Source organism: Aotus nancymaae, unplaced genomic scaffold, assembly GCF_030222135.1.
Source record: "Aotus nancymaae isolate 86718 unplaced genomic scaffold, 86718_ANA_hifiasm-v0.15.2.pri h1tg000053l, whole genome shotgun sequence".
Lineage (NCBI taxonomy): Eukaryota > Metazoa > Chordata > Mammalia > Primates > Aotidae > Aotus > Aotus nancymaae.
In genome coordinates, this window is record NW_026988467.1 from 22,227,644 (window position 1) to 22,250,984 (window position 23,341).

At 45.3% G+C, this 23,341-nt stretch overlaps 1 protein-coding gene across 5 annotated transcripts in view; it reads left to right on the forward strand.

The window, feature by feature from the left end:
- Window positions 1–23,341, forward strand: part of MAN1C1 (mannosidase alpha class 1C member 1) — a 169,576-nt gene that overhangs the window by 49,055 nt on the left and 97,180 nt on the right. For 4 of the 5 annotated variants that reach the window (XM_064363495.1, XM_012439973.3, XM_064363496.1 and 1 more), the window contains exon 2: window positions 20,848–20,944. In XM_064363495.1, coding sequence (XP_064219565.1) covers window positions 20,848–20,944 — 97 coding nt within the window. Of the gene's footprint in view, window positions 1–4,022; window positions 4,071–20,847; window positions 20,945–23,341 lie in introns of those variants that run through there. The other variant, XM_064363497.1, reaches the window with a different exon arrangement.

A 23,341-nucleotide genomic window follows, 5' to 3' on the forward strand; every position in this document is an offset into this window, starting at 1 on the left:
ACTGTTCTGGAATTCTCTCTCCTGGTATGAACTTGTAACCTTATCAGTGGGTTTTGCAAGCTTTTCTAACCAAGAAAAGAAAATACGTACTTTGGAATCTCTTCCAATGGGGGCCTGGAGGAACAAAGAGAAAAGCCAAATGCATTTCTTAGGCTATAAATAGGAAACGAGAGGAGCAGTTTTTTCAGATATTTATTAAGGTCTCAGCTCAGCTGTTACCTGAGAGGCCTTTCTTGGCCACCCCATCCACTCAGTTACCCCCCACCCCCTTGCCTTGCCTGAGTTTCCTTCATAGTGCTTGTCACCATTCAAAATTCTCCTTCTGGCTGCCGTCTGCCTCCTCACACTAGGATGTAGAGAGGCCATGAAGGCAAGGACTTTCCCATCTTGTTGAGTACCATGTGTACTAGAACATGGAGTACATAGTAGATGCTCAGTAAATATTTTCTGAATGGATGTCAGGTAGGGAGAGGTTGAGAAAAGAATGGTTAACAGGCAAAGATTGGAATCAGACAGACCTGAGTTTGAATCCAGGCCTTCTGTTTATTAGCTGTGTGTCCTTGGAATTGTTACTGAACCTCTCTGAACCTCAGTTTTCTTATCTATAAAATGGGCTTAATAATGACTTCTGGGAGTAGCAATGGAAGATTAAATGAGATAAAATATGTGATCACATCTGGCACAAGGGCTCAATAAATACTGGCACCACTGGGCACTCTGACTCATGCTTTTAATCCTAGCACTTTGGGAGGCCGAGGCAGGAGGATCACTTGAGGCCAGGAGTTCAAGACCAGCATGGGGAACATATCGAGACCCTATCTTTACAAAAAAATTTTAAAAATCAGCCAGGTGTGGTGGCACACATCTGTAGTCTCAGCTATTTGGGAGGCTGAGGTGGGAGGATCACTTAAGCCTAGAAGTTGGAGGCTGCAGTGAGTTACTCTGATATCACTGCACTGCAATCTGGACGACAAAGTGAGACTCTATTTCTAAAAATACATAAATGCATACATACAAATAAATACTGGCTTATCTCTAATTCTTAACTGAAATGCTTTTACAGGACAAGAAACAGGGCCCTTTACTGCCCATGAATGTCAGTAGTTCTCAGGCCCCCTTCTTGAGTCCAGGAAAGGAATCTCAGGAAATCTTGCTGATCCTCTTTTGGCTCCAAGAACTACTAGAAAATGTAGTTGGTTCCACATGATTCTAAATGGTTTCCCCAAGCAGTCTATACCCACAGCGGATTTCTCCAGAAATGACAACATTGCCTGGAAAACAAGTTTCCTGCCCTGCTGGAATGTTCTTGTGCTTGGCCCAGGGCCTCCCTGTAAGCCCCAAAGGCTCTGAAACCCATCACCCAAGTCCCCTTGTGGTCACAGAGATGTCACTAAGCAGTCTTTAGACAGTGATTATCAAGACCAAACTTGCAGATTGCAGATAGCATTACCTCCATGAGAAACCAGCACCTGGAGATTCCTGCACTCCATGTGCCCTGCAGGATCTCTCTGCCACTTGCATTGGTATTTTTCTTGTTTTCATTTAAACCTGTTTCTTTCTTTAAAAAAAAAAAATTCTTAAAGTTTGGATAAAAGAACTGGTTCCACCTCTTTTATGTTTCCAAGGCTCCAGGCTCTGCTGGGGCAGCTTTAAAGCAGGTCATCCATTCCTTCTAGCAGACTGAGCCTTCAGGGAGCGGGAATTTGGACATTTCTCATTTTCAAAGAGAAGCAGACATAAGGATGGGCTGCCTGAGCCAGGCACGGGGCAGTGGCCCATCCTCGTTTGATTCTGTGTGTGCCACATGCTGTCCAGAAGTGCTGGGTCAATGTTTTGTTGGTTCATTCATTAGACAGTAGAGCAGCCTGGTGAGATGGAAGAGACAAAGCTTTTTGAATCAGCCAGACCCTTGCTTCAAACACTGGCTCTGCCACCTGCCAACTACAGAGCCCAAATGTTGGTAAAAGGAGAGGCTGATCTTACCTCTGAGGGTGGTTGGGTAGGAGGCAGTTTGCTGTTGTGGTTAAGACTGCAGCTCTGAGTTAACCTCTTGCATCCATTGCCTGGCTCTGCCACTGCTTTTTTTTTGAGATGGGGTCTTATTCTGTCACCCAGGCTGGAGTACAGTGGTGTGATGGTTTGCTGCAACCTCCACCTCCTGGGCTCAAGCATTCCCCCCACCTAAGCCTCCCAAGTAGCTGGGACCACAGGTGCGTGCCATCATACCCAGTTAATTTTTTGTATTTTCAGTAGAGATGGGATTTCACAATGTTGCCCATGCTGGTCTTGAGCTCCTGGGCTCAAGCGATCCACCCATCTCCAGCCTCCCAAAGTGCTGGGATTATAGGCTTGAGCCATCATGCCTCATCGCTGCCACTGGCTGTTTGTTCCATGTCCTTGGGCAAGTTATTTCACCCTCCAGGATTCAACTGTTTCATCTTGTAAAATAGGGATAATAATGGTAACCTACCTCGAGGGGCTGATGTAGGATTAAATGCTTGTGAAGGGCCTAACCCAGTGGGTGGCACACAGTAAGTGCTCAGTGGATGTCTGCTACTGGATAACAGAGGTAGCGCATGAGCCATTGTTAGTACTGATGTGCTATGTTGACTCCCTCTGTATAGCCAAGCTCTGTGCTAGGAGTTGGGGATACAGAGGAGAATAGGTTCCAGCATTCAAGGGCCAAGGATACAGACATGAAATAAATTATTACCCCATAGAGATGTTAGGTGTTGTCACTGACGGATGGCAGGGGGCTGTAGGAGGACAGTGAATTCAGAATGCTGGTGCCTGTGCTCCGAACACCAGAACTCCTCATGTAAGAAGGTGCCGTGGCAGAGCGGAAGATGCACTGGAGATTCGGTGGGTTGGTTTGTTCATTTGGTTATTCATTGGCATGTATGAAGGCCCTTAGGTGGTGTTTAAGTTTTATCTTGCTGCAGTAACAAATCACAAAAACTCAGTGACTTAGAACAAATTCGTTCTCTTACAGCTTAGTAGGTCAGAGGTCTGAAACGGATATTACTGGGCTAAAACGCAGGTGTTGGCCAGGTCAGGCTGCATTCCTTTCTAGAAGTTCTAGGAAAGTGCATTAATTAGGATTCTCTAGAGAAATAGAACCAATAGGAGATGGTAGACACGGGAATTATTAAGGGAATTGGCCCACATGATTATGGAGGCTGGAAAATTCCACAACAGGCCATCTGTAAACTGGAGAAGCAGAGAAGCCAGTAGCATGGCTCAGCCCACACCCAACAGCCTGGGCACCAGGGCAGCCAGCAGTGTAACTCTGAGCTCAAGGCCGAAAACCTCAGAACCTGGGGGGCGGAGGGGCAGCTAGTGCAAGTCCCAGAGTCCAAAGGCCAGAAAACTTGTTGTTCTGATTCCAAGGGCAGAAGAGGAAGGGTGCCCTAGCTCCAGAAGAGAGAGAGAGAATTTGCCTTTCTCTACCTTTTCCATGCAGGCCCCAGGCCCTCAGCTGATGGGATGGTACTATTACACTGGGTGAGGGCAGACCTTCCTAACTCAATCCACTGACTCAAATGTCAGTCTCTTCCAGAAACAACCTCATAGGCATACCCTTTCCAGTACCCTGGAAGGAATACTTTCCCAGCTATCTGGGTATCCCTTAATCCAGTCAGGTTGACATCTACTGAGAACCACCACGGAGAATCCCTTCGAGAGGCCGCTTGCATCTCTGCATTCCTTGGCTCCTGGCCACCTTCCTCCATCTTCAAAGCCAGCAATGGTGGAGTCCCTTTCATATCTCATCACTTTGACACTGACTCTCCTGTCTCTCTGTCTTACTTATAAGCACCCTTCTGATTATACTGGGCCCACCCTGATAATCAGGCTAATCTTCTCTCCCCAAGTCAGCTGATTATCAACTGTAATTCCATCTGAAACCTTAATTCCATCTTACCCTGTAAACCAACATTCACAGGCTCTGAGGATTAGAACCTTTGAGGGCCATTGTTCTTCCTGCCCTAGGCAAGAAGGGCAGTGTGCATTTGAGGTGATGGGCGAAGGCCATGCTGCTGAAGTGTGGTGGGAAAACATCCGAGACGCAGGTAAGGTGTTGGAGGCTCGGTGCCGTGGGGCTGGTGGTTTGGAGGCTTTTACACAGGAATGACATTTAATGGTTTGTCTTTTCAGAGGGTGGCCCTGGTAGCTGTTTGGAGAAAGGATGGGGGTGATGGGGGGGAGGTGGGGGAGGAGAGAGGGCAGCTGGAGACCATTGCTGACAATCAGATGACAGCCAGAGGTGGACGGGGAGGAGGAAAGGAGGTAAATCAGAGATGTCAACGCCAGAAATCCTGCTGGATGCATTTGGGTGCGGAGAGGAGACTTGAGAGGACTTGGTTTCTGGCATGAGCAAGCAGCAGGATGATGGTGCCGTCTCCTGATGCAGGGAAGACGATGAGTGGGAATCCCTGGGCAGGCGGAGCACCTGCGAACACTTAGCGGGAGCGTGCTCTGGGCCAGGTGCTGTGCCGAGGGCCTTGGCGTTGTAACTAATGCTTGCAGCACCCTGGGAGGCGGGCATGGTTACTGCTCCATTCTGTGAGGCAGTGGAGTATTGTAGCCGTGAGCACAGACCACCTGTGTTCATATCCTGGCGCTCCTGCTTACTTGCTGTGATACTTGGGCAAGTACCTCAGTTTCCTCACCTGAGAATGAGATTAACGTTCTATCCTATAAGATTAGTGTGAAGATTAAATGAGTTTATTTGTAAAATACTGATGACGCATGGAAAACACTAGATAAGTATAACAGTATCTTTGTTAAACAGATGAACAAATTGAGGGACAGAGAGGAAGTATCTTGTCCAAGGACACACAGCTGGGTAGAGCCAGGATCTAAAGCTAGGCTCTGAACTGCTATGCCTTACCTCCTCCCCAGGAGCACCTCATGGAGGTGTGGTGAAAACTGCTTGTGCATACAAAAGCTCTTAGCAGCGTGCATGACACGCTCTGTCCCATAAATGTCTGTATGTGGGAGTGCAGTTTCTTTTGCCGTAAAATGGGGGTGACAACCCCTACTCTGCCTCACTCACAGGTGACTGTCAGGCTTAAATGAAAAAGCATTTTGGAAATGGTAGAGACACCTGCACATGGGCAGGTTTTGTTGAACAATTTCCCGTTGGCATTTCACTTGTGGGTGACCTAAGATCTTTTCCACTGTCACTCCTCTTTGTCCCCCCACGCTGTCCTGCCCCCACCTAACACCCAATCAATCTGTGATAGGGTGGTTGGGGACCTGCGTCAATGCAGTGGCTCCCAGGTCTGGTGGCCTTCTCCTGCAGCTGCCCTTGTCTGTCTGTACACTGCACCAAGACCAAAGCCTCGCCGGGAAGGGTCGCATCGGCCCCTGCTGTTGTGGCCTCACAATTGGAGCTGTCCCCTTATTGGGCCTTCGATAAATCTTTATTGAGTCAAGGCATCTGGGCAGTGGGTACTTCTGTCGCAGGCATCCCCCTTAACCCTCTGACATGAGAAGCCCTAGAGGGTACCCCTGCATTGTCGCCATCCTTAGTCATTTACTCAACACATTTTTATGGAAAGTCTCTATGTGCCGGCTACTCTGCTAGGTGCTGGGGAGCATTCATGAGCAGTGGAGCCAACAGAGCCTCATGGAGCCTGCATTCTCGTGGGGGAAAATAGATACTAATTAATCAGTCACACAACTAATGTAAAATTTTGACTTTAATCATCCTCCATAAGGCTGAGGCAGGAGAATCACTTGAACCTGGGAGGTGGAGGTTGCAGTGAGCTGAGATCGTACCACTGCACAGAACGAGACTTGGTTTGAAAAAATAAATAAATAATCCTCCATAATAGGGTGATTCAACCTGAAGGGAAGACCTTTCTTGGAAGTGCTAATCAAGCCTGAGAGCTGAAAGATGAGTGGAATTCACCAGGCAAAAAGAGGAAGGAGGAGTGGTCAGAGGAGCGGGACTATCGTGTGCAAAGGCCCCATGGCAGAGGGAGACATGGTTCTTTGGGGAACAGAGAGAAAGCTAGCGCAGCTGAGGCAGAGATGAGGAGGATAAACTGACTGAAGGTGTGAGTGGGTGACTTCCTGGGGCCTGATGGGCCTCAGGAAGGAGTTTATTTAAGTATCTGTTTGGGATGAAGCAGAGAGATATGAATAAATTTGCACTTCAAATAACCACCCTGGCTACAATGTGGAGAGCAGTGTAGGAAGCCTGGGAAGACCCTCTAGGCCAGTTAGGAGGCAGCCGCAGGAGTCCCATGGAGAGATGGAAGTGGTTTGGATTAGGGTGGTGCTCATGGTGGTGGTACAAACAGAAGTGGATGGAGAGATACTTCTCTTCTAGTGGATATGTTAAGAGGATAGCAATATCCCGTGGCTGCTTTTTATTAAATTTTTTATTTCAATAGTTTTTGGGGTACAGGTAGTTCTTGGTTACATGGATAAGTTCTTTAGTGATTTCTGAGATTTTAGTGCACCCGTCACCTAAGCAGTGTATACTGTACCCAGTGTGTAGTCTTTTACCCCTCAACCCCTGCAATCTTCCCCCAACTCTGAGTCCCCAAGTCCATTATATCATTCTTATGCCTTCACATCCTCACAGCTTAGCTTCCACTTGTAAGTGAGAATATATAATAGTTTTCCATTCCTGAGTTACTTCACATAGAATTATGGCCTTCAGCTCCTTCTGAGTTGCTGCAAAGGACGTTATTTTGTTCCTTTCTATGGCTGAGTAGTATTCCATGGTGTACATGTACCACATTTTCTTTACCCACTCATTGGTCATTGGGCACCTGGGTTGGTTTCACAAATCTTTGCAATTGCAAATTGTGCTGCCATAAACATGCATGTGCATGTGTCTTTCCATGTAGACTTATTTTCATGTGACTTATTTCTGGGGAGTGGTAGATACCCAGTAGTGGAATTGCTGAATCAAATGATAGTTCTACTTTTAGTTCCTTAAGGAATCTTCATACTGTTTTCTATAGTGGTTGTACTAATTTATATTCCCACCAGCAATGTAAAAGTGTTCACTTTTCACCACATCCATGCTATGGCTTCTTTTTATTGAGCACATACTATATACCAGCCATTGTGCTCAACACTTTACCTATGTTATTTACTTTCAGGACTGTTATAAGGATTAAGTATTTCTGTCCCTTTACAGATGAAGCAACTGAGACTCATAGAGGTTAAATCATTTGCTCAAGGCCACAGTAAGGTGGCAGAGCCCTTGGAGCAGCCTCTCAAACTTTATTTATTTATTTATTTGAGACGGAGTTTTTGCTGTTGTTACCCAGACTGGAGTGCAATGGCACGATCTCGGCTCACCGCAACCTCCGCCTCCTGGGTTCAAGCAATTCTCCTGCCTCAGCCTCCCTAGTAGCTAGGACTACAGGCACATGCCACCATGCCCAGCTAATTTTTGTATTTTTAGTAGAGACAGGGTTTCACCTTGTTGACCAGGATGGTCTCGATCTCTTGACCTCGTGATCCACCCGCCTCGGCCTCCCAAAGTGCTGGGATTATAGGCTTGAGCCACTGCACCCGGCCACCTCTCAAACTTTAATGTGCCTTTGAATCACCTGGGGCTCTTGTTGAAATGCTGCTTTTGATTCAGCAAGTGGGAGGGTGGAGCTGAGGTACTCTGTTTCTAACTCGCTCCCTGGTCAGGCCCTGCTGCTGGTCCCTGGATCACTCTGAGCAACAAGGATCTTTCTGCCTCTAGGGCCCACACTTGAGATCCTGATACCTTAGAAACAGCTGCAGACAGAATGCAATTCCTGAAACTGCTCAAACCCGAATCCCCACGGGCAGGATGTGGGTGAGCTGTCTGGACCTCAGGTGGGTGGGAGTCGGATCACATGTTCATTTCCCACATTGGTCTTTCAGTAGCTCAAGTAAACCCAAAACTGAGAGGGTTGGAGGCAGCATCTCCCCTTCTGCTCCCCCGCCCCACCTCCCAGCGCAACCAGACCCCACCTGTGCCCAGCTTCTGAGCCATAGACCTGGCTCTGTGTTTGCAGGAGCCTCGTTGGAATCACCAACCAGGTCATGTTGTGTTGCACCAATAAATGGGAGTGGATCAGAAAATCTAATGTGGATAGTTTTTAGGTACTGTGGGAAGTAGAAAAGTTCCTTTTTAAAGTTTCCTTTCTTGTTAAAGAATAAATGTGCTAATAACTTTTTAAGCCCTATCCTATGTAGCTGTTGACATACCATGTTTACAGGCACGTAGTACATTCTGTGTCCTTGTACTTTAACCAAGATATCTGTGCTGGATGTACTCACAGGCATGTCCCAGCTCGCCATTGCTTTTACCTGTTTAGAAAAGTTTTCTTAGTCAATTGGGTTTTAGTTTAGATTGTGAGGTCTGTCTCCAGCCAACGGAGATCAGACACAGCAGTAAGGACGACCCCAAATGCATAAGGAGTAAATTTGTGTGTTTTCCTTTGCTCATCTTGTGGCAAGATGGCTAGTGAGAGTGCCCTTCCTGCAGTCCAGGATGTAAAAATTGCGTTGCTGAAAGATCCTTTGTCTCCGTGCTGATTTTTCTTTGCGGCACCGAGCATCTATTTCCAACAGGTACCAAGCAGTCAGCTCTTTCCTTGGACTGGGCTGAAAGTGGGAGAGGAAAAAAAATCAACCCAATGTTCTCATTTCTCTATCTACATAATCATTAGATCCCAGGGTCATTAGAGACCAAATCCCTTCCTGCTTGGCCCCTGGAAATGGGGCCAGGTGTCGCTGCTGGGAGACGCCAATACGGCTGCACGTCATGGTGTGAGCACTTGTCTTTAATGACTGAGAAAATCCATTTCCCTCCTTGGCAGCTTTGAATGTAGCAACTGTGGTTCTGGGACACTACCAGAGCCAGCTCTGTATGTATGTGTGTGATTTTTTTTTAAGTGGGGGAGAGAATGTCTCAATATTCAGTGCTCACCCTTCCTTCCAAGTTGTCGCCCCAAAGAACTGTCCAATGCAAACTTAGGAGTTTTCCACTCTGGAAGCAGTCTGCCGGCACCCTCATGTCCTCCCCACCTCAAATACATCCTTTCTCTCTTGATCCCATTGTTCTGGGGTCCTCAGCTGAGTGGGCATCTGTGCCTGAGTGATACAACCGATTCTAGTCTCTTTTCTGCAACTCTTGAGCTCTGAGACAGGTAGAAAGAAAATCTTAAACAAAATAATAATGTTCTGCCTCACACTAGTAAATATTTTTCACTTAAAAATTCCATGTCATTTTGATTTGTTCAGGTAGACAAGAACATCTTTTGTTTGAGGAAAAACTGAAGAGATTTCTTAGGATTCAGCTCCGATGGCTCTGCCTGTGTCTCTTTATCATTGGAGCTTTGTTTTCTGCCTTTGCAAGACTAGGGTGAAGGGAAGGCTTTGTGGTCTATTGTTAGATGCTCTTTGAATCTACAAATCACAGGCTACAGGAAGGGAGTGGGGCTTCCAGAGACCATCTAGAGCAACCCTCTGTCTCTAGCATGGACACACAATGCACACACAGTGACCGCCTGTTGTGTGTTTCTAGAACCCAGTAGGGACAGGGAGACAATTTCTTTTGGTGTGTAGTTCTCACGTTGCTTGATTCCCACTGTCATGTTCTTGTGCCTGTCCTAAATATCTCTTGCTGCAGCTGTGGCCTGTTCCCTAATCAGCTACTGCACCGTCCTGGCCCATGTTCTTAGAGACATGGTTATCTCTGTGATATGAGTGTCTGTGTCCTGGCCTAGGCAAGTCATACGCCTTTCTGAGTCTCATATAAAATGTGGCTTTGAGAGTAGATGATGTCTCTGGTCTTAAAATTCTCTTTGACTCTGGAGTTCTGGATCTGAGCTTCTGTTTGATGTTGTTTCTCTTGCTGGGCGACCTTCTCACTGACTCTCTGCTGTAAAGCCTCCTTTTTTTTTTTTAAAATCAAAACCTAACTTGGTCCTACCTACCCCATGGCTGACCACCCAAGCACTTTCTTTTGACTTAAGGGTAGCACCATACAATTTCTTCTTTTTGTTTTTCATTTTAACAACCTGTATTTTTCACATCACGAAACATTTCTAGATATTCATTGTAGAAAATTCAGAAAATATAGGTTAATGAGAAGAAAAAAATGGAAATCACTAAACTTCTCACTATCAGACATAACCACTGTTAACAATTTGGTGTATTTTCTTTCAGTCTTTTTTTTAAACACTCATACATAGACTAGTAAATTTCGTACTATATAATTTTGTGTTCTGCTTTTCCACCTAATAATATATAATGAGCCTTTTTGCCTATCATGAAACATTTGTAAACATAATTTTTAGTACCTACTTTCTACTTTACATCTCCTACTTTATTTAGCCCTTGCATAATTATTTCCAAATGGGAAAAATATCTATCCTGTCTGAACTCACTGAACTGGCCAAATCAAAAAAGATAAACTATGCAAAGAGCTACACAGATGTAAGTGATGATTGTTCATTATGTTAGTTTTATCTCCCCAAGTGAACTACTTTACTGTATTGTCACAAAATGGTTATATAATTTCCTGTTCACTAAGTTTTACACAGTGGTGGGCAAAACATGCTGTCTGGCTGTAATTTCTTAAAAGGGCATGTAAATATTAATAACTTTAGAAGTTTTTTCTTAGCAATTTCTTAGAAACTCTGGTCTAAGGAAATTATTCAAAATGTTTTGTGCATAGAGATGTTCACTATGGCATTATTTACAATACCCCCAAACTAGAAATCACCAAAATGTCTAATTATATGGGAAGGAGGTGAAGTAAATGTTGCTGAACCTACTTTCTAGGCTATTAATAGCTTTTAAAAATGATGTTTACAAGGCCTTTGTAATAAAATCAGAAACTTTTTTTGTCATAATTACGGGAAGAAATGAAGGTACACTATGAGAGGGAAAAGAGTGGAGAGAAAGACACCAAAATGGGAATGGTGGTTGGAGTTAAAGAATGAGTAATTGTTTTCCTTCTCCGTCTGCTTTTCTTCAGTGAGCTTGTGTGCCTTTGATACATTAAAAGGTAGAGAGACAGAGAGAGACAAGATGAGAGAGACAGACGAGACGAGAGAGGGAGAAGTGAACCTTGTTTTAAAAATTACCTGGAAGGACTTACGCAGAAGAGAGAAGGAAGGGGCACAGAGCTGAGGTCAAGAGAAAGTGGAAGAAGAGGGTATGAGGGCTGAAGTCTGAATTGAGCTGAGACTTGTAGAAAATTCTCAACTGGGTCAGGCGTGGTGGCTCACACTTGTAATCCCAGCACTTTGGGAGGCCGAGGCGGGAGGATCACGAGGTCAGGAGATTGAGACCATCCTGGCTAACACGGTGAAACCTCATCTCTACAAAAATACAAAAAATTAGCTGGGTGTGGTGGCACACGGCTATAGTCCTAGCTACTCCGGAGGCTGAGGCAGGAGAATTGCTTGAACACAGGAGGTAGAGGTTGCAGTGAGCTGAGGTTGTGCCATTGTACTCCAGCCTGGTGACAGAGTGAGACCCCATCTTGAAAAAAGAAAAAAGAAAATTCTCAGAACCACCAAAGTAGCCTCTTAATTTTTTTTGAGTAGGAAGAAAATGGGTACCTCCTTTGAGCATGCTAATATAATTATAAAAGGAGAAACCAAAATAGCTAGTTCCTAATTTGTTCACCAGACTTCTTCCTCCTTTGACCAGCGTTGGGGACAGGCTTGGTGAGACAGACATGAAGACCCATCCAGGCCTTTGAGGAACTGGGGGCTAAGAAGAACTTCAAGGAGACTAACAGTGGCCACATTTGTTGTAATTTATAAAAAGTGAAGGAAAATGGAATTCTGTAATGTATAAATTTGGGTGAAAATGATAGCCTCCAGAACAATTTCTAAATGGGTTTTAAAAAAAAAGAATTTCAGATTTAAAAGTTGCAAAAACCTAACAAAGATCTTACGTTTACCTTCACCCAGATTCCGCGAATGTTAACATTTTACCCTGTTTGCTTTCAGTCTCTTTTTCACTCATTCACTCTATGCATATATAATATGTATTCACACATGTACGTATGATATACATATACACATGTACATACATATTGTTTTCTGACCATTTGAAAGTTCTGAACCATTTGAAAGTTGCAAATGTAATGCCCTCTATCCTTAAATACATCATTGAGTATTTTCAAAAAGAATGACATTTTTTTTCTTTTCTTTTGAGATAGAGTCTACCTCTGGATAGAGGTCTGGGTGACACAGCAAGACCTTTGTCTCAAAAAAAAAAAAAGATATATAGATATATCTCTCGCTATATATATAACTATATCTGTATAAAGAGAGAGAATTCACATACCACAAAATCCAACTTTTAAGGTATAAATTTCAGTCATTTTATTTTATTTTATTTTTGAGACGGAGTCTCGCTCTGTGGTCCAGGCTGGAGTGCAGTGGTGCGATCTCCACTCACTGCAACCTCTGCCTCCTGGGTTCAAGCAATTCTCCTGCCCCAGCCTCCCGAGTAGCTAGAATTACAGGCAACTGCCACCATGCCTGGCTAATTTTTGTATTTTTAGTAGAGACGGTTTCACCATGTTGGCCAGGCTGGTCTCGAACTCCTGACCTCAGGTGATCTGCCCGCCTTGGCCTCCCAAAGTGTTGGGATTACAGGCGTGAGCCACCATGCCCGGCCTCAATCATTTTAATATATTCACAGAATCGTGAATCATCACGACAATCAATTGTAGAAAACTTTTATTATTCTGAAAAAACCCAATGCCATGAACTGTCACTCACCATTTCTCCCTTCCCCTAGTCCGTGGCAGCCACTACTCTCTGCTTGGACAGATTTGCTTATTCTACACATTTCCTGTAAATGGAATCATACTCCAGGTGGCATTTTTGCATCCGGCCTCCTTTGCTAATCATAGTATCTCAAGTTTCATCCATACTGTAGCCTACGTCAGTGCTTCATTCCTTTTTCCGGCTGAATAACATTCCAATGCATGGTATACCACATTCTTTTTTCTTTCTTTCTTTCTTTTTTTTAATGAAAGAAAGAAAGAGAAAGAGAAAGGGTGAGAGAAAAAAGGAGTCTTGCTCTATTGCCCAGGCTGGAATGCAATCTAAAAATAGGTATTAAAAACCTCTTTTATGCCAATAATTGTGCTTAACAGCAGAGACAGGAAGGAATAAGGAAAGAAAATAAGAAACAGCCAACCAATATTTCATTTAAGTCTGTGAAATGCTATGCAAATGTTGAAGAGTGATTTACTTCCAATTATGTAAGTCACTTTCAAAATAGGTGTAATATGATACTGAGAAAAATATATGTTCTGTGGACCTGGGGTGGAGAATTCTATAAATATTCATTAAGTTTACTTATTCCAGGTCTAAGTTTAAATCATAGATGTCCCTGTTAATTTTCTATCTCATCGATCCGTCGAATATTAACAATGTGGTGTCAAAGTCTCCCGCTATTATTGTATGGGAGTCCAGGTCTCTTTATAAGTCATTAAGAACTTGTCTTATGTGTCTGGGTGCTCCTATATTGGGTGCATATGTATTTATAATCATTAACTCCTGTTGTTGCATTGATCCTTTTACCATTATGTAATGTCCTTTGTTTCTTTTAGTCTTTGTTACTATTAAAGTCTATTTTGTCAGAGACGAAAGTTACAACTCCTGTTTTTTTTTTTTTTTTGCTCTCCATTTGATTGGTGAGTCTTCCTCCAATCCTTTATTTTGAGTTTTTGTGTGTCCTTGCTTGTGAGATGGATCTGGATACAGCATACCGTTGGGTTTTGACTTTTTATTCAATTTGCCTGTCTGTGTCTTTGATTGGGGCATTTAATCCATTTAAATTTAGGATTAATATTGATATTTGTGAGTTTAATATTGTCATTTAATGCTATCTGGCTATTTTGCCCATTAGTTGATATATATTCTTCATTATGGAGATACTCTTTACCTTTTGGTAAGTTTTTGGGATGACTGATACTGGTCGTTGCTTTCTGTTTGTAGTACTTCTTTCAGAAGCTCTTGTAAAGCAGGCCTGGTGGTGACGAAATCTCTGAGTGCTTGCTTGTTCGTGAAAAATTTTATTTTTCCTTCATTTATGAAGCTTAGTTTGGCTGGATATGAGATTCTGGGTTGAAAATTCTTTTCTTTGAGGATATCGAATATTGACCCCCACTCAATTCTAGTTTGTAGGGTTTCTGCTGAGAGATCTGCTGTGAGTCTGATAGGCTTCCCTTTATGGGTAACCTGACCTTTCTCTCTAGCTGCCCTTAGAATTTTCTCCTTTATCTCAACCCTGGTGAATCTAACAATTATGTGTCTTGGAGTTGCTCTACTTCAGGAATATCTTTGTGGTGTTCTCTGTATTACCTGGAGTTGAGTATTGTCCTGCCTTACTAGGTTAGGAAAGTTTTCCTGAATAATATCCTGAAGAATATTTTCCAGCTTGGATTCATTCTCTTCATAACATTCAGGTACACCTATCAAATGTAAATTAGGTCTTTTCACATAGTCCCATATTTCTTGGAGACTTTGCTCATTCCTTTTTACTCTTTCTTCTCTAATCTTGTCTTATTTCATTTCCTTAAGTTGGTCTTTGACCTCTGATATCCTTTCTTCTGCTTGATCAATTCGACTGTTGAAACCTGTGCATACTTTGCCGAGTTCTCGTATTGTGTTCTTCAGTTCCATTAATTCACTTATATTCCTCTCTAAATTGTCTATTCTGGTTAGGATTTTGTCAAACCTTTTTTCAAGGTTCTTAGTTTCTTTACGTTGGGCTAGAACATGTTCTTTTAACTCACAGAAGTTTCTTATTATCCACCTTCTGAAGCCTAATTCTGTTAATAGAACACACTCGTTCTCCATCAGGCCTTGTTCCCCTGTTGATGAGGAACTGTGATCCCCTGTAGAGGGAGAGGCATTCTGATTTAGGGTATTCTCAGCCTTTTTATGCTGTTTTCTTCCCATCATTGTAAATTTATCCACCTGTCATCTTTGTAATTACCGACTTTCAAATTAGGTCTCTGAGTGGACGTCAAACTTGTTGATTCCCAGTGCTGGAATCTGAGCAATCCACTGCACTGGCTAAAACAGCGGCATTAAGATTCATGGTGCTTTTCTGCCCAAGAATCTCCGGTCTGGCTTCCCTGTCGAGTCCCTTTTTCAATCAGCTGAATGGGTAACTCTGCCTTCTCGGAGCTCCAAACGTCGACCAGAAGGGGACCCAGTCCCATTTACTCTGTACCGAGAACCGCTGCACCGGGACGCCGGCAAAACTGCCACGCCGGCCACAAGAGTCGTGCTGGCAACCCATGGGGCTCCTCCACTGGGAATCTCCTGGTCCGTGAGCAACAAAAATTCGTCTGAAAGTATGGCGTCCTCTCGTTCTCTGCGCTTTCACTGGGAGCTACAATCCTGAGCTGCTAGTAATCGGCCATCTTGGATCTCTCTCTGGTATACCACATTCTGTTGATCCAGTCAATCAATGGACATTTGGGCTGTTTCCACTTTTTGGTTATTACAGATAGTGACACTATGAACTTCTGTGTCCAAGTTTTTGTGTGGCTGTATGTCATTATCTTTCTGGGGTATGTGTCAGGAGTCCCCAAGACACCACTCCTGGGTTCAGTGATGCACTCGGAAGACTCACAGGACTCGCAGCCCATAGTCCTTGTCATGGCAGTGATTTATTACAGTGAATGTAATAAAGTTACAGAGCAAAATTAGCAAAGGAAACAGTGGCTGGAGACCAGTCCAGAGGAAACCAGGTGCAGGCTTCCAAGAGTTCTCTCCCAGTCAAGATGTGTAAGGTGTTATCTACCAGGGAAGCTCTTTAGAGACTCAGTGCCTGGGGTAGGCACCCCCTTCCTGACAAGTACCAACATTCCAGACTCCAGAAGGAAAGTAGGCTTTTAGCATAAGCCACATACTACAAACAGTCCAGACACAGGAAACCACCTTTATCAGTTAGAGACTGATAGGTTCCTAGACACCAGCTGAGGACCAACCTCACAAACAGGCCTTTCTGTGGACAGATGTCTAAGACCTGTTGCGTTAACTTCTCTGCACAGGTACATATCATTGCTAGGTAATATGGTAACTCCATTTAACTTTTTTTTGCCAAACTCTTTTCCAGAGTGGCCGTGCCATTTTCATCCCGACCTGCTATGTATGAGGGTTCTGATTTCAGCATATCCTGGCCAACGCTTTTCATCATCCGTCTTTTTTAGTGTGGCTGTCCTAGAGGGACTAATAGGTTTTTAAGTTAGTGATTTGCAAGCTTTTAGAATAAAAAATGATGACCCATAGGAGCCAAAATGCCTTCACTAAGAACAGTCATGCCAGTCTAACCCCTTATTTTCCTTTTAAAAAAAGCAATTTATTTTTTCTGTACTAGGGCAGAGTGTTTTTATATTTCAGCCCTGTCTTGCACAATATCTTGGTGTACAAAAATGGAGAATCAGGGGTTGTACTGATCACCTGGCAGATTTCTTACTTGCTGATGAATGCCATCAAAGAAAAAAGAAAATAAAAAAGAACAGAACTGGGTCCAGGAGAGAGACTCCTGAGGCTGTCTTCCCGACTCAGTCCTCAGCTGGCTGTTGATGTTTCTGTTCAAAACCTGGGGGTAGATGCAGATAGCAGTCCCATCAGGTCTGCAGATTACCCAAAGCAGGCAGACACACATGTTGAATAATATCTGGTTCTGGAAAGGTTGGATCTGGAACCAGAGAGATCCTTACAGCATGGAATGATAGGCAGAGTCCAAGGAGATGGAAGTTATTAGGGACAAATGGCAAGTCCACACCTACACAATCTGGCACAGAGGTGACCAGAGCGAGTTTGCACTTCGGTTTCTGCTCATTTCCAAAAGAATAGCCCCCCACAACAAGTAAGTGACAGAGGCGTGGGGCACCTGGAAGAATGCAATGTCGTGTGGGTCTGCAGTTGCAGAGGGCTCAGTAGATGAGTGCAGTTCAAGAGCTGGCTCCCCGTGGCTGAAGGTCTGTTGTGTGGAAGCAGGAAGAACGGTCTCCCCTGTGGCCCATGAGGGAAAACATTTCAATTGATTAAAGAACTTTGTGAAACTCCACAATCGAATGGGCTGCCTGGTAAGGTGGAGAGCAGCCCGTCACTGAGAGTATTCAAAGAGATACTACTATGAACTTCCCTGGGGCAGAAGGAAGCCTGGGTGACCTTTGAGGTCTTGGAACATCCATGATGTCAGGAACTGTCCATCTCTAAAGTCCAGGTATTGCCCACGGCACATATCACCAGTTTCAGAGTGAAAGCATCAGCCTTTCTGTGAGTCACCCTTTCTTGGGCTCCTCACAGTCTTACCTGTCCATCAGAACTCTTGTTCATCTGTCCACGAAGCTTCCCTTGAGACACACGCTTGCCCCCTTCTGAGCACCTGTTGCCCAGCAGCCCCTCCTGTCTGGCTTGTTTGCCTGTTACATGTCTTGCCTGTGAAGCGTGTGGTCCATGTTGAGTCTTCCAGCCGTGTGTTAAGCTCCAGAGCCAATTCAGCAAATACTTAACGAGCACCTTCTGTGTGCCAGTTCCTAGATGCATTATGGGGCATGTAGCAGTGAAGGAAGCGGGGGTTTGACCAAATATTTGCAGGTGTGAAAGCTTGACTGCTGGCCACCGTGGGTCTGCATTAGGAATGTGGGATGGTGTCTGTCTTCGGGCTGCAGAAGTGCCCTTTCAGCTGGGACCTGAAGGAAGATGGGCAGTTGCCAGGGGGCCAAGGGGTAGGGGCTGGGAGTGCATTCCCACCGTGGCTACTGCCCAGATACAGGACAGGACACCTGTTAGGTGCTTGCTTAGGGCGTATGTTAGGAAGAGAGAAGGACCACCTGGCTAGGAGGCTATCCAGTCCATCCCCTGTCCCCTGCTTGCCCAGCACCTACACTGAGCCACCCGTGGCCCAAGCTGGGAGGCATGTGTGCATTTAAGGAACGAAAGCATGAAGAGGCAGCTCTGATTGCCTTGTGAATCCAGTCCCCAGTGATGCTAGGATGTTTTGTGCCTTCATGCCCTCCCTTGGTGTGGATGACTGTGAAAACGGGCCACATTCCAAACCTCATATTCTTGCAGTGACAGCTTCTTTGAGACCACGTAGGTACCTGTGATTCTCGTAATTACTCCCGAACACCCACTTCTCTGTCTCTAGGTAGGGGGAACTTTCAGAGTAGGGTGCAGCCCCCCTTGGAACTCTCCTCCTCCTTTTCTGCTGTCATTTATGCTTTTTAACAGCCTGCTGCTCTACCCAAAGTACCCCCCAGCCACCTGCCCTCTCTCCCTTCACACTGACTTAATAGAGCCCCCAGATAAGAGAGACTGAGGGAGGAGGCCATTCTCTCTCAAGCACTCATGCCTGGCAATTATTTGTTGTTATTGCCAATTCAAGATAAGTAGAAAATAACAGAGGAATGGAACCAGGACTCAAAGCCCGTGCCAAGCGCTTGGCTGTGTTACCATGACGTTTGAATGTGTGTCACATGGGAAGCCACATGTCCGACCAAGCCTAGGGGTGGGTGTCTGCTGCCCTGGGAGTTGAGTGAGCTGGGTTCCAGCCTGGCTGCTGTGCTACCCTGACCACTTCTCATCTCTGGGCCTCAGTTTCATCATCTGTGAAATGGGGCATTGGTGCTAGATTGTTCTGCCATTTCCCAGAGAGTCCAGGCCATGCACCTGTCAGATCTGTCTGCCCTCCTGGTCTGTGTGTTTGGGCTGCAGCAGTGAGAGCAGCTGCTTACTGTCTCAGTGTGCCAGGAAGAGATGTCTTCTAAGCGCAGGCACCTGGAGTGGCTGAGCATGGAGAATGCAGGTGGTGATATCCTAGAAAGGGGTGTGGCAACAGGAAATACAGGCTGGGAGAGAGGCGGGGAAAGCAAATGGATGCAGGACAGTGTCTGTAAGCTAGGTGAGCGATACAAACACTAGAACAGATTAGTGCTTCTCAGATGTGGCCTGTGGACCAGCAGCAGCACGTGGGAACTTGATAGGCAGATTGTTGGACCCCACCCCAGACCTGCTGAATCAGAAACTCAGGGTGGGGCCCAACAATCTGTTTTTTTTTTTTTTTTTTTTTTGTTTGTTTGTTTGTATGTATGTATGTTTTTTTGAGACGGAGTCTTGCTCTTTCGCCAGGCTGGAGTGCAGTGGCACGATCTTGGCTCACTGCAACCTCCGTCTCCCAGATTCAAGTGATTCCCCTGCCTCAGCCTTCTGAGTAGCTGGGACTACAGGTGTGCGCCACCACACCCGGCTAATTTTTTATATTTTGGTAGAGACAGGGTTTCACCATGGCCAGGATGGTCTTGATATCCTAACCTCATGATCTGCCTGCCTCTTGGCTTCCCAAAGTGCTGGGATTACAGGCGTGAGCCACCAAGCCTGGCCGAACAATCTGTTTTAACAAGCCCCCCTGTGATTCTGATGCAAGCTAACATTTGAGAGCTAAGAGACTGGATGGAAGGAGGGGTAGATAGATGAGACTTAGAGAACAAGTATTTTAAAGGTCAAGGAGGAAATAGAACTAGTGTTTGTCAATCACTTGCTGTGTCTGGTCAGAAACTAGGCATTCCCACTACATTCTTTCATTTAAACTCATCAGGGTGGTGGCAAAGCAGGCCTTGTCCCTTGCTAAAGCAGATCTTAGCTGATACAACTGACTTCATGCCAAAGTCACAGAGATAGCACCAGAGGTATGATTAGAACCCAGGCATCTCTGGTCTGGGAGCCTGAGTACTTCCTAGCACACCAGGCTGCCTCCGGATCCACCTGAGCCTCAGTTCTACTGCCGCTGCGGGCCCCTGGCTCCTCCTCTGCTCCACGGGTCACCCCAGAATTCAGCTGGGCTGTGCTCCCTCTGCAGCCTGCCATACCAAGGGAAAAAGGGGCACACCATAAAGGCAAGTGAGGGAGACCTTGGGGGCCAGGGTTGAGGGTGGACTGTCACCTTGCATCTGCTTCAGCCTGAAGGTCTCGGGGCAGCTGGGGAGCAAGGTGCTGGTGTGATGCTCCCAAGGGCTGATGTAGCTGCCTTCCCTAGTAAGAACTCATGCATATATGGGTGACAGTCCACAGGCATCCATTGATGCCTACCTGTGCCAAGCCCTGTGCTGGTTGCTGTGGGAGAAACTGAGACAAGGCAAGTGTTGTTTCTAGCTTCAAGGAGTTTATGGTCCAGAGCCAGAGGAACAAGAAGTAACAGGAGTGAGCTGGGGTGCATGGGACTCTGGGGTAGGTCAAAGGAGTTCAAAGAGACTTGTATGGTGATTTTAGGGGCCAAAACCAAGGCTTTGGGGACAGACCTAAGGCTTTGGAGCCAGAGGGTATGGCTCACTTCCCAACGTTCTCACTGACTCACTGAGTGAGCTTGGGCAAGTTACCTCATGTCTATGACTAGTCTCCTTAGCTATAAAGTGGGGTAACAACGATACCTAGCTCAGGGGGAGTGTTCTATTAGATTATAGCAAGCACTCATTTTCCTTCCCTTCAGAGGATTACTTTAAGCCAGAGCAAAACAGAGAAGGCTTCCTGGAAGAGGTAACTTTTCACTTTGGCACTGAAGGATGTCTAGAATTTAGTGCTTTTTTTGTCTTCTCTAAGAAATCTGTGGGTAGGCCCTAGACATGTGGCATTTTCTGAGAAGAATGACCTTCCCAGCAGCTATAACTGTACAAATAAAATCATGTTGAGAGGAAATCACCTTCTTCAATTTGGAAAATTTGGAAGATGTCTTTTTAGATGTAGTTTAACATCCTGTTGCAAAGGGCAAAGCCAGGCGGCCAGTACACACTGCCAGGAATCGTCACACTGAGATTTCTCTCTATGCTGCTTTTTCTTGCAGATGATGCAGTTTGCCTGGCAGAGCTATAAGCGTTATGCAATGGGGAAAAACGAACTCCGTCCACTAACAAAAGACGGCTACGAGGGTAACATGTTCGGTGAGTTGATTCAAAACACTTTGATATCGGAGAGACCCACTGTCCCCTTGGTGGCTGAGTGGAATTTTACTTTTGGCTTTTCACCTTCTGAGTTGTGGGGGCTCCACAGTTCTCCAGATCTGGGGCCTTCCAAGTCTGTTTCTTCTGGACCGTTCAGGCTTCTGAGTCCTCCTAGATTTGGGGGGAATCCCATATGCTTCTCTCTAGCCTTACAGACTGCTTTGTATGAAATTGTCATTTAGTTTTTAGAGTGAAGAAACTTGGAAATGGGAGTAGGGATAATGAGGGATGGAGATTTGTTTCCATGGAGGTTTGGAGACCTAAAGGACACAGAGGACCAGGTTTAAATCTACTCCTCTGGAGTGTGGCTGTGAAATGGTCTTGGATGTTTTCCTAGATTGCTGGACACATTATCTGATGGGACTGAGTACATGCTTTTTAGAGTCATTGGGGGCCGGACATGGTGGCCTGCACTTGTAGTCCCAGTCATTTGGGAGGATGAGATGGGAGGATCCCTTGAGCCCAGGAGTTCAAGTCCAGCCTGGGCCACATATTGAGACCCCATCTCAAAACGACAATAGCAACAAAAACAAAAGGGTGTAGAGTCATGGGGGTGTGTCTCTCGCAAGCTACTCAGTGGACAATGGAGCAGCCGCCCATCAGGAGCAGTGGCGCGGGTCCTGCTGCTCCTGGCAGCTCACTGTGTTTTATCTGTAGCTCCACTTGCCGGTGTCTTTGTCCTCGCCCAGCCACGGGATTCTCCTAACCCAGAGCCTTGAGAGCCTCGCTCTGTGGCTCAGAGGGACTGCAAGGTGCCTTCTTGTGGGCATGGCCTCCAATTCCAACAGGAATACCCATGCAGGTTGCCAGCCCCCTCGTCTGCAGCCTGGCCTCCATCTCCCCTGAGGGACAGGAGTGGTGTGGGGCTGGAGAGGGGCAGTCCCGAACCTAGATTCCTCACCCCTTATGGATACAGGCTCCTGAAGTCAGGAACCAAAGAACTGAGTCTGAGATGGAAATTCCCAGGAAAATCTTAAAGGCAAATTTGCAACAGATATCCCCCCAGCACCCACATTGTGTGCGGCCCTATCAAAGGTCCATGTTATGGAAAAAGTGGCAGGAATCTGCCCTCCTCCTCTTCACCATCATATCGTCACCTGTCTGATTGTTCAGACATTTCACTCCTCTTGAGGGAAGTGGGGCATGGATTGGGATAGCTTTATGTCTTTATTTTTCTCATTATCTTAGGAGTATATGGGGGAAAAGAAAAGTATCAAAAAAAGTGCAAATCAGGAAAAAAATGTGTTCTGCTATGTAATGCAGCCTCCATGGACATCTTTGCCTATTTCCTCTCAATCTTTTCTTCTTTCTGCTTTTTTTTTCCGTTTATATACCATTTTATGTCTTCTCTGCTGTTGTTTTTTTTTTTGGCTTCATGTTACATCGTGTTTCTCAAAGTCATCTAAATGTTTTCATAAAGAATGTTTTAATGGTTTCTGTGATTGTATTGATATGCCATAATTCATTTAACTATCCCGCTAATGTTGGACAAAGATTGTTTCCAATTTTTTTGCTATTAAAAATAATGCATGAGTCATCTTTGTGTGTAAAATTTTGTCTCAGGATAGATTTTTAGAGATGAATTCCTGAGTCAAATGGGAGGAAGAAAGATATTTCCTTTAACTTCAAATCAAATATCAGTTAAAGAGATGTGTTGATTCCCGTTAGGAACCTGGCTATCTTACCTGCCTAGAACACAGAGTTTCCCCAAATATCCTACATCACCTGGGGAAAGATTGCGGGTGCAGATCCCATCAAAGTTGTTGGAGCTTTTGCTATTAGTGTAAACACGGAAGGACGTTATCAAGAAAGCTTCCTCCTTCTCTTTAAACACAGTTTGCAGATATTCAGGGCATTGGTAGTGGGGTGGGAGGGGCTGTTGATTTCTGAAACTGCACACTGCATGGGCTCCGCTATTGCTCAGACCGTCACGGGAAACACTTCCGGGAGGGATTCCATTTTGTAAAATTCCTCAGGGCCTGGGATTTAAATCTCAACCCCCTGGCCCCTTTCAGTCACCGAGCTTGGAGGCACATGCTTGAGCTGTCTGGAATGGTGGAAAGAACCGGAGTTAGAATCAGATGACCTGGGTGCAAGTCCTCACTCTGTCCTGAGCTGTGTGGCCAAGTCCAAGGCACTTAACCTCTCTGGGCCCCTGTTCGTTCATCATTCATACTGGGACTGCTAGAAGGATATAAATGAGTGTGTGAACAAGCAAAGGGCCATGTCTACATGAGTGATTTATGATTTCTGTTGTAATAAATGAGGTTGGCAGTTGTCCCAGTGAGCCCATGGCAGGCTCTGAGCTCCCTTGGGTTTTCTATCTCAGGAGCAGCC